General features: G+C 40.5%; 1 protein-coding gene across 3 annotated transcripts in view; it reads right to left on the minus strand.

The window, feature by feature from the left end:
• Nucleotides 1-12,479, minus strand: part of AP2B1 (adaptor related protein complex 2 subunit beta 1) — a 112,631-nt gene that overhangs the window by 84,251 nt on the left and 15,901 nt on the right. For all 3 annotated transcript variants that reach the window (XM_055400919.2, XM_055400902.2, XM_055400909.2), the window contains exon 5: nt 12,055-12,300. In XM_055400919.2, coding sequence (XP_055256894.1) covers nt 12,055-12,300 — 246 coding nt within the window. The remainder of the gene's footprint in view (nt 1-12,054; nt 12,301-12,479) is intronic.

Here is a 12,479-nt window from a genome sequence, read left to right on the forward strand (position 1 = left end):
AAAATTACGAAGCATAAAGAATGAAATAATAATCTCCATCACTCAGTGCTTTACATGCAAGGAAAAGACATATTTTCCCTGATATATTAGCCTGATATATTGCATGACAGGATAAAGGATCAAAATGTCACACTGGAAGACCAAATACCTGTTTTCCTTTCTTGCTGTCAACACCTGACCACTCTTAACCAGTTGCTCCAAAACAAATGTCCTGTCACTGACTTTCTGCCAGTTGCTTTTTCTTGTTAAAAAAATTTAAATATAAGGTCTGTTAACAGGAAACGTAAAAGGGGAGAATTGGGGGAATTACAAAAAGTAATGGAAAGGAAGATAACAGAAGGATACTGAACAGGATGAACAATTTAGAATTTCTCTGCTATCATCATACATAATTGGAAATTAAACCAAGTATATAATGCAGCTAATGAAGTGTATGGTCTGGTGGTAAAACAGGCAACTTTCACTTATCACATTAAAATAAGAAAAGAAACAGGGAAAACTAAACCTGATTAAAAGATCCAGAGATCAGATTACAGGATTATATTTAGAAAAGTCTGCACTGGGAAAAGAGGTCACCGCCAAATGGTCACGGAGCCAACAGCTGAACAGAGGAGATGCACCCCAATAACAAAACTCTGATGCTGGGAAAAGACTGAGGGCAGGAGGAGGAGGGGGACAGAGGATGAGATGGTTGGACGGACGGCATCACTGACTCAATGAACATGAGTTTGGGTAAACTCCAGAAGTTGGTGATGGACAGGGAGGCCTGGTGTGCTGTGGTTCATGGGGTCACAAAGAGACACGACTGAACAACTGAACTGAACAAAACTGTACCACTGTTCCTCTAAAATCCCTTCTATTCTATTAATACCTTTCCATTTTTATCTCCTAATCTTTACCTTCAGACTGCTAGATTTTTAAAAACATACTGAGGTGGATCCATAAAGTGTTGCTTAGAGTTCTCCTGGTCAGTAAGCGATGCTTCTCTTATGCTGCTGCTGCTAAGTTGCTTCAGTCGTGTCCGACTCTGTGTGACCCCATAGATGGCAGCCCACCAGGCTCCCCCATCCCTGGGATTCTCCAGGCAAGAACACTGCATTGGGTTGCCATTTCCTTCTCCAATGCATGAAAGTGAAAAGTGAAGTCGCTCAGTCGTGTCTGACTCTTAGCGATCCCATGACCTGCAGCTTACCAGGCTCCTCCGTCCATGGGATTTTTCCAGGCAAGAGTACTGGAGTGGGTTGCCATTTCCTTCTCCATCTCTTACACTAATGGAAACTTAAAATGAGCTAGTCACACTGAATCTCAAGAAGGCAAAGATTAACTTCAAGACAGTATAGCTGGATTATATAGGACAACTCACATGTCCTTGCATCTACGCTACAAAGGAACACATTCCATAACATAAAAAAACCCAAACAAACTGTTTTGAGTTCATCTTACCTCCCAATTACAGTCAATTCTGTTCTTTGGGAGCCTGCACCTAAATATTTCTCCTCCTATCTCACCTCCATCCCTGTAGACCTAATGAAACATGTATCCTTTATAGACACTAAACACAAACATATACATACATGCAAAAGCACGCACACACATGTATGTGTATAAATAAAATCACACTCAATACTAAACAAATCTCTCTCTGCCCTAACTACACACTTCCCTGCAATCTGACAGCTCCATATGGACCCATGAAGTCTGCAGAATTTTTTTTTAACATAAACAACTTGTGTTTTGACTTACCTTATACTATACTGAACTGATACTATACCTAATAGAATTGGACAAAGAAATGAAAGAGCAATAGCTAAAATTTATTGAACACTTACTATGCCATTTCAGTTCAGTTCAGTCGCTCAGTCGTGTCCGACTCTCCGCAACCCCATGAATCACGGCACGCCAGGCCTCCCTGTCCATCACCAACTCCCGGAGTTCACTCAAACTCATGTCCACAGAGTCAGTGATGCCATCCAGCCATCTCATTCTCTGTTGTCCCCTTCTCCTCCTGCCCCCAACCTTTCCCAGCATCAGAGTCTTTTCCAGTGAGTCAACTCATCGCATGAGGTGGCCAAAGTATTACAGTTTCAGCTTTAGCATCAGTCCTTCCAATGAACACCCATGATCGATCTCCCTTAGAATGGACTGGTTGGACCTCCTTGCGGTACAGGGGACTCTCAAGAGTCCTCTCCAACACCACAGTTCAAAAGCATCAATTCTTCGGCGATCAGCTTTCTTCACAGTCCAACTCTCCCATCCATACATGACCACGGGAAAAACCATAGCCTTGACTAGATGGACCTTTGTTGGCAAAGTAATGTCTCTGCTTTTTAATATATTATCAAGGTTGGTCATAACTTTCCTTCCAAGGAGTAAGCGTCTTTTAATTTCAATGCCACTTACCCTCACGCAATTCTAATGTAGTTGCTATCAAAATCTGCCTATTACAGATAAGAAAACAGGTTTTTAAAATGAATTTATAAATAGAGTTAGAGAAACTCAGTGAATTGGTTAATCAACACAACCCAAAAAGAGAAAATACTTGAATAGGAACGCATGGCCTGTATCTGATTCTAGTGTCTGAGTACTAATCACTCTGCCAACTGTATTTATAGAAGTCCCAAGAGCTGTGAAAGAAAAATCAAAGTTGGGCAGGATGATATAATCAAAATATTATTTCCTGGCAGATTTATACAAGGAGAAAAAGGTATTCTCTTACTTTACATATTTCAGAGATAATCACATCCTAGCAGCACTTAACAGGGCAAGATTTACTATCTGGCTATAAAACCTGATTTATAAGCTACTCCTATCATATACACAGAAATTCTGAGGGCATAAATTTGACCTCACTTTTTCTTTTTTTTAAAAGTAGCAAGCTGGAGCGGTGGATATTAATAAAATAAAAATGATCCTGTAAAAAAGAATGCTAGAAGGAAATCTAGAATTTCACTGGGAGTGGAGTATCACAGACAGAGGTTTTTTAAGAGGAATCTCTCACACATTTCCTTGTCCTTTTGAATGATTTCTCTAATTTCACTCACTTTCCTAGTTCCAGAACCCAAGAAAGACAGCACTTCTCGGTACAGTGATTTCCTCCTTTTAACTAAATCACTATTTAGAAGACTTTCATTCCTTGAACAATGACCTTCAAGGTCACACACTGAAAAAAACGCTTCAATTCTCATATTCAATTTACAATCCTTTTGGCTGCTGCCCCTTGAAGACTTGAATTGGAAGCAGTAGAAGAGCTAACCAAATCTATTATAATGAAATATATAGGTGATTTGTGTATTTTTATCCTCCTGAAAATCACCAACAGTTCAAAACCTCACTTTCTTCTTTATGGAGTTGCCTGAAATAACATGTTAAAGCACAGGGCATTTATTCTAAACAGGTTTCAGATATCATCATCTCCAAGGATATGACTATATGGTACCAGTTAATTTTAGAGCTCATGCTTTAATCCAAAGACACTGTCCAGACTGTCAACTAATAATACGCTGATTATATGACATTCTAAAGTTCTGTTTTCCCATCTTCTCCAGAATAAGAAAGTTGAATGAATACATCTACCTAGTAGAGTCAACACATCCCATTACAGCAACAAAGTCTGAATACATAGTAACAAGAAAGATTAAAAAGTTAGACTCAATGAAACTCATTACTTACTCAAGTGGCTTAAGATGTGTTCTGATGAAATGTAAATAAGCACAAAGCCAAAACACTACAAATAAATGTCTACATACATACAACAGGCACACCTAAGAGTTAAAAGGCAGAGAGTTACTTGGTCCACAGGCCCTAAAATCACATAAAAGAATGATGCAACATGAACAAAACAAAGAGTTTATTATCACACCATTTATCTTCTCCTCTTTTTGAGAATAAGTACTCCTCTGCCAAATTATAGCCTTGAGATCATTTTAAAAGGGACACTAAGAAATGAACAACCTGGGATCTTTTGGTACACAACTGAATTACAATATACAACAGATCCAGTTTTCCAGAAGTTGCCAACAAAAACTGCTCCAGTTACATCTTTGAACAATTCTTTTAAGAGTAATTCTGCAATGGTGCGTTAACTAATATTGTAGATAGACTTAAGCTTCCATTTGTAGATATGCTGTCCTCAGAAAATAATGTCTGGCTTTAAATAATGTATACCAAAAAAAAATTTTTTGTTAATAAAATTGCCACTGAAATATTAACCTTTCTGAAATCATTAAAAACCAGCACCATGACTGCTATACAGTAAGGAAAAGTTTGTTACCTTAAGAGCTTACTCTATATCAGATTGATGGTGAAGTGCTTTTCAAGCCCTCTGTCCTTTATCTTTCACAATGATCCCAGGATAGAAACTCTGTTTATAATCTCCATTTTGTAGATGAGGCTACTGAGATGTTCAGGAATATCATCAAGCTAAGAAAGGCAGACCAGGATACAAACCCAAGACTGAATGATTCCAGAGCCTGAGCTTTAACCCCCATGCTATAATACTGGGAAAGAAAAAAAAACCATTTCACAGTTACAAAGCACTTTTCTGTTTTGAGATACCTTGGCAAACAGTGAGTCAACTCTTATCCAAAGGAAGTGGGGAGCGCTTCTGAAAGTACTAGGCTCTGAGAACTCTAAGGACTCAAAGGAGGAACTTCCAGAGAAGGCGAGCGCTTTGGGACATCTGTGAAACGGCTGTCTTATTTTCATGTCATTTCAAATGTCATCTTTAGCAATATAAACGGAGAAGGCAATGGCACCCCAATCCAGTACTCTTGCCTGGAAAATCCCATGGACAGAGGAGCCTGGTAGGCTGCAGTACATGGGGTCACTAAGAGTCGGACACGACTGAGTGACTTCAGTTTCGACTTCACTTTCACTTTTCACTTTCATTCATTGGAGAAGGAAATGGCAGCCCACTCCAGTGTTCTTGCCTGGAGAATCCCAGGGATGGGGGAGCCTGGTGGGCTGCCGTCTATGGGGTCGCACAGAGTCGGACACGACTGAAGTGACTTAGCAGCAGCAGCAATATAAAACATTTTTCACCACTGTTCTAAGCACTTTACATGCTCTAACTCAATTAATTCTCAGAAGTCTGTGAAGTAAATTCTATTATCATCCTCCTACAAGGACTGAGTTGTATCTCCCCAAAATTCACATTTGAAAATCTGAAGTCCTAACCTCCCAAAACCTCATGTGACTATGTTTGGGGATAGGGTCTTTAGAGTGGAAATTAAGTTAAAATGAGGTCATTACAGTGGACCTTAATCCAATATAACTGGTGTCCTTAGAAGAATAAATTTGGATAGACACCTAAGGAGGGAGGATTATATGAAGAGAAGGGAGACGCCCATCTACAGGCCAAGAAGAGAGGCCTCAGAAGAAACTAAGCCTACTGACACCTTGAACTTGGACTTCTAGCCTTCAGAACTGGGAGAAAATAAACTGATGCTGTTCAAGCCAAAAAAAAAAAGAGAGAGTCAACTCTTTATAAGCGGAAATGACTGAATGCAATTTGGTATGCTGAATTGAATGCTGCAATAGCAAAAGGACATCTGTTTTGAAACAGGTGAAATAAAATCTGTACTTCAGTTTATAATAATGTACCAAAGTTAATTTCTTCGTTTTGACAAAGGTTCCATAATTGTATTTTAATACTGAGTAAACCTGTGTGAAGACAAAGCATATGAGAAGTTTCTGTATGGTCTTTGAAACTTTAAGTCTAAAAATCTACCCCCAAAAATGAGATTAAAAAAAAAAAACACCCTAAGTTAGAAATAATTTCTAAAATAAAAACTGACTATGATTAAAATTTCTAAGGTGAGAATACACATAAAAAGCTCTTCACAAAGCTTATCATAAAGGAAAACAAAGATAGTTTCCTTCCTCTGTAAATAAAGACAGAAAAGCACTAAGATCAACCAGTGGGCAGGCACACTTCTAACTAGGCAGCTGCCAATGATTCCACTTACTCAACCAAACACAACATTACTTACCAGGGGCATCCAGACAAAGACTGAAAGCTACCTGCTACATCATTCTTACCCACTGCCCACCACACATGCTGATACTCTCCCACGTGCCGATACTCTCCCACATGCCTAAAATTTGACCACCTCTGAAACTCCTCCATGGACACGGGGCATGAAGAGTATCATGCATTTCCAATTTCACTTCTGTATAATATTCTAAGTTTACAACTCTATTTATTAATATATGTCTAGGGATAAAAGAAATAATGTAATTAAAGTCCTAAATTGAGGTTATTAATAATTTTGCACAGCCCACAAGGACAACAAATATATTCTGACAAAAATCCTTCTCAAATTTACAAAGTGATCTAGAGAGACTTGAGTTTTTCATTATTTACCATCTCAGACTGACAGCAAACCACCACACACTAAAGGCCTAAATAAAAATTACAATAATTGGAAAGCATGTCATGTTAGGTCTATTCCTCAAGAATAGCTGCTGTTCATAAGGAGGAATGAATTTGAGTCAGTTCCAGTGAGGTGGATCAACCTAGACTCTTATACAGAGGGAAGAAAATCAGAAAGAGAAATAATGAATATTGTATATTAATGCATATATATGAAATCTAGAAAAATGGTACTGATGTACCCCGTTGCAGGGTGGGAACAGAGACTCAGACATAGAGATCAGACTCATGGACACAACAGGGGAAAGAGGGTGGGACAAACTGAGAATAGCACTGAAATATATACATTGCTGCTGCTAAGTTGCTTCAGTTGTGTGCAACCCCATAGACAGCAGCCCACCAGGCTCCCCCGTCCCTGGGATTCTCCAGGCAAGAACACTAGAGTGGGTTGCCATTTCCTTCTCCAATGCGTGAAAGTGAAGTCGCTCAGTTGTGTCCGACTAGTAGCGACCCCATGGACTGTAGCCCACCAGGCTCCTCTGTCCATGGCATTTTCTAGGCAAGAGTACTGGAGTGGCTTGCCATTGCCTTCTCCGAATATATACATTACCATATGTAAGACAGAGAGCGAACGGGAAGTTGCTGTGGAGCACAAGTGCTCAGCTTGGTGCTCTGTGACAACCTAAGAGGGGTGGGGTGGGGTGGGGTGGGAGGTGGGAAGGAGGCTCAAGAGGGAGGGGACATGTGTATACCTATGGCTGACTGATGTTGATGTTTGGCGGAAACCAACACAACATTGTAAAGCAATTATCCTCCAATTAAAAATTTAAAAAAATTTCCCCAGAAGAATAGCTACTGTTTATTAAGCATTTACTCTGTTATGCATCATTTAAATTTTTAAATAAATTATTCCTTCATGTTCAAAATAATCCAGTAAAACAGGCATTATTACCTGCTTTTATTTTTATTTTTCCAGATGAGGACACTGAAGCTCATTTTAAATAACAGGCTCAAGGCCACGCTTCTAGTAAGCAGCCAAGCCAGGACGCCAAACAGCAACCACTCTGGGCCCTAAATGCTGTGTGCTATTTCCATAACCCAAATTTTCACCACCTTAGCACTACTGACATTTTGGGATGGATAATGCTTGGCTGCAGAAGACTCCCTGTGCGCTGCAGGATGTTTAATGTATCCTTGAACCCTACTTACCAGATGTCAGTAGCAATCTTCCCATCAGCTGTGGCAACCAAAAGTGTTTCCCAACACGGCTGCATATCCTCAGGAGAGAATACCGCTACAAGCTGAGAACCACTGTCATAATCTCACGTGGCGTCTAACTGCTGGCTGCTGCTACTAAGTCACTTCAGTCGTGTCCGACTCTGTGTGACCCCATAGACGGAAGCCCACCAGGCTTCCCCTTCCCTGGGATTCTCCAGGCAAGAACACTGGAGTGGCTTGCCATTTCCTTCTCCAATGTGTGCAAGTGAAAAGTGAAAGTAAAGTCGCCCAGTCATGTCTGACCCTTAGCGACTCCACAGACTGCAACCTACCAGGCTCCTCCATCCATGGGATTTTCCAGGCAAGAGTACTGGAGTGGCTTGCCATTGCCTTCTCTGAACTGCTGGCTAGCACACGGTTAAAATACATACTTTTTCTAAGAAGAAAAGTGCTACTTTTCATAAGAGAGCTTTCCAGAATAAGTTTAAATTAAAAGAAGCTGAGGCAAAAAAAAAAGGGAGCTGGCAGTTTAACTAGAGCCTTTGCTGAAGGCCATACTGGGGCCAAGTTCTGATAGCATGCTGCTTGTGCAGAAAAACCCTCAACAAATGAAAAACGTCATTCTGGGGGTGTTGTTGCTGTTTTAACTAATCCAGTAGTTTGTACTCTAGCTGAGAGAACACAGCAATGGAAGAGGGACATTCCCAGGGCAGTTCTCAGAAAGATGACAGAACTGAGAAGGCTTCCAAGACAAGATCAAAGTGGCTAAGGCACGGAGTAAAAAGATTCAGGAGACCTGAATTCACAAACAAAAAGTAAAGCACATGTGGTGGGGCTGTCCAGGGAAGTCTCGGGAAGCAGATTCCAGTGTAAACATTAACAGAAATTGGAATATCTCAAAATGCCTCTGAGAGAGAAAAGAAAAATTGTAGTAAGAAGGGAAAATCCTAATGTGTGGACAAAAAGCTAGAGAAAAGTCACTATCACCCAAAAGTGCATCTTTCTTGCAAATATCAATTTACAGAGACTAGAACTTTCAAAATTCTGATATATATGAAGAAATCATGCGTTATCTTCCTCTTGCAGCAAACTGCTTTCTCATTCTAAATACATATTTACTTTCAACAAAATGGACTAATAAAATTGGCCTCTAAAGATAAGTTTAGATCTAATTCCTCAGAAAAGGTTTTACCATATGAACCTGTACAGATATCAAAGGGATCTGCTGCTGCTGCTGCTAAGTCGCTCCAGTCGTGTCTGACTCCGCGCGACCCCATAGACGGCCTCCCACCAGGCTCCCCTATCCCTGAGATTCTCTAGGCAAGAACACCGGAGTGGGTTACCATTTCCTTCTCCAATGCATGAAAGTGAAAAGTGAAAGTGAAGTCACTCAGTTGTGTCCGACTCAGCAACCCCATGGACTTGCAGCCTACCAGGCTCCTCCATCCATGGAATTTTCCAGGCAAGAGAACTGGAGTGGGGTGCCATTGCCTTCTCCGATCAAAGGGATCAGTACCTTTTAAATTAATAGTGTAGTGGAAATTCCCTGGAGGTCTAGTGGTTTCGACTCCATGCTCTCACTGCCAAGGGCCAGTGTTCAATCCCTGGTTAGGGAACTAAGTACATGGTGATGATATAGTGATGTACGTAGCTACTTTCCTGGTCGGGGAACTAAGATCCACAAGCAAGGCTCTGTCCACCAAAAAAGTAATCAGATTTTAGCTGACATTTTACCGTTTGATTTCAAAGTCATTTCTCCAGATGTTCTGGTACTTTCACATCTAGGATGCCCTTCTAAAGTGAGTTATAAGAAAACTACTCAGGTAGAACCAGGAAGCATCGATTCCTTCTGCAAGTGGTTCTAATAATGATGGTGTAGTGCTGCCACCATGTGGGGCAACTTCTGAAAAAGTAGAACAAAATTCTCCCTCAAGAGCAGTAAAACTGGACTCATACCTATCATGGGAATAAGAGGGTTCAGAGGATTTTCTTATTAAAATAGTCGTCAGATAATTAAGGCCTTTATTTGTTCAAAATTTTAACCATTTTCAGAAAACCAAACAGTCCTAAATATGTATACGCATATATGTGTTTAAATTATATCATGTATATACACACCCACAGAGGCAGTAATCACTGATGGGTACTGGGGCTCAGAACCAGGTTAGAATTCTGACCACAGTACCACTAGCTGAGTGAGGCTGGGATTATTCTTTAGCTTCTCCAAGTGAGAGTCCCTTGGACTGCAAGGAGATCCAACCAGTCCATCCTAAAGGAGATCAGCCCTGGGTGTTCACTGGTAGGACTGATGTTGAAGCTGAAACTCCAATACTTTGGCCACCTGATGTGAAGAGCTGACTCATTTGAAAAGACCCTGATGCTGGGAAAGATTGAGGGCAGGCGGAGAAGGGGAAGACAGAGGATGAGATGGTTGGATGGCATCACCAACTCAATGGACATGGTTTGGGTGGACTCCGGGAGTTGGTGATGGACAGGGAAGCCTGGCGTGTTGCAGTTCATGGGGTCGCAAAGAGTCAGACACGATTGAGCGACTGAACTGAACTGAAGTATACACTACTTGATCTCTATCATAGAATAACCTCTAATTCAGAATAACTTCTAGTTCAGAAGATAGGAGAACTACAAAAAAAAAAAGTTAGGTAAAAGCACCTGTCACCATGCCTGACACAGAATGCACTTTCCTTCTGTTTATCTTTTTAAAAATACTCATTTACTGGCTGCCCTGGGTCTTCTGTTGCTGCACACGAGGGCTGCGAGTGGAGTGGGGGTTACTTTCCAGTTGCGGTGCACGTAGTCGTGGCGGCTTCTCTTACTGCAGAGCACAGGCTCTAGGCATGAGGGCTCAGTTGTGGCGCAAGGACTTAGATGCTCCGCGGCAAACAGGATTTTCTCAGACCAAATATCGAACCCCTGCATTGCTAGGCGGATTCCCAACTGCTGGACCATCCGAGAAGCCTCTCTTTTTCTTAATGGTATTAGGAAGATCATCATTAGCCTTAGGACCTTCTCAGATGTTTGAGTTACTATACCTTCCATTCCACCACTAGACACTGGAATTTACTTCACATTCTTACACTCATTCTTATCAGCAGCATTTGACCCAACTGATAAAAACAAGAATCAGCAGTCTAAAAACGCAATACTTCTGGCAAAAAAATCAGGACATACAGTTGAGATGAAAAGTATGGGTTCAAGAACAAAAGTAGGCATGTGGATATATATGTGTTTATCTCTTAGTCCAAGCTTTTCAGTTCTTCACTAAAATAATAAGAATGAAGAGCTCAAACAAATGATTTAAATGTTTGTAAAATAAGGCCAAGGCGATCCAACCAGTCCATCCATCGTAAAGGAAATCAGTCCAGAATATTCACTGGAAGGACTGATGTTGAAGACGAAACTCCAATACTTTGGCCACCTGATGCGAAGAACTGATTCCTTGGAAAAGACCCTGATGCTGGGAAAGACTGAAGGCAGGAGGAGAAGGGGATGACAGAGGATGAGATGGTTGGATGGCATCACTGAATCAATGGACATGAGTCTGAGTAAACTCTGGGAGTTGGTGATGGACAGAGAGGCCTGGCGTGCTGCAGTACATGGGATTGCAAAGAGTCGGACACGACCAAGAGACTGAACTGAATTGAGAATAAGGTGGGGAGAGAGGTATTCCACTCTCAAGCTTGCGCAGGTAGAGTGGGCACCTGAGAATGAATGCCTCCTTAAATTCTGCCTCCTGGGCACCTTCTTAACAAGATGTCGAAAAAGGAAATAAGAAAAATTTCCTATTTAGAGGGCAGCAGGGTCCAACAATTTAATAATCCCTAATGCTAATACCTGTTCTAGGAAAATCTTCAAGAAAGATACAATATAACATAAGGCATTCCTGAAACAGTTTCTCACAATTCTACTAAGTAGCCTTAAATTTTCTCTAAAAGTTTTCTCAAAGATACTTGTGAAAATCTCAAATCATCTCGATCTGTTGTATAAAAACAGGTTAAGATTATTAAAGGTTATTATTAATTATAATGACACATTAAGTTGAAACAGAGACCCATTCATGTGTGACATCTTTAAGTTACCCATATATAAGTAGGGGGTAGGAGAAGAAAACAGGTAAAACAAACTAGCATGTATTAATAAATACTGAACCTGGTGATGGTAATGGAGTTCATTTTATTTATTCATTTAGTAACTAATTTTGAAGATGTTTGAAAATTCCTATAATGAAAAGTATAAATAAATAAATAGCATACATATACTATTTGTATATTAGGACTTGGTTTTCAGCTCAATAGGGTATGAGACAGACAATCTTTGGGTCCCATAGAAATCATGCTTCACATAGCTAACCTATGGCTCAATGTCCCAAAGATTTATTTTAAATACGCTTTTTAAAGAGACCTATTTTAAATATTGCTCTCTCATAAAAAAGTGGAAAACATTACCATTGGATTTGAATCTGCTATGAGATCCCGCAGAGAATCCAGAAATCCCTGATCTTCCACCATCTGGGCATTGATGTCATGGAGTTTTGCCACACAGACTGCTGCTGTCTTCCGGACGTAGGGATCTTCATCCTTTAAGCACTTGCGGAGGGGCTCACAGAGATACTCTGTAATCTTGTCCACCCGGATGCACCCCATGGTTCTGACTGCCAAGGCTCGAATCAGAGGATTGGGATCTTCACAGTCCTATAGACAACAATCATTAACAACTGCTGGTGCACATGGTGTCTAAAACCTAACAGTCTGATTTCTATAAGCCACAAAAGAATATTTAATTAATGCAGGTTTCCAGTTATATTCTATACCAGAACCCACATTTTCCAAGTACAAAATTTAACTGAATATTCAAAGAGATTAGGCTAGGA

The sequence above is a fragment of the Moschus berezovskii genome, chromosome 20 (assembly GCF_049115385.1).
Source record: "Moschus berezovskii isolate FMDL1 chromosome 20, NW_MosBer_1.0, whole genome shotgun sequence".
NCBI classification, from domain to species: domain Eukaryota; kingdom Metazoa; phylum Chordata; class Mammalia; order Artiodactyla; family Moschidae; genus Moschus; species Moschus berezovskii.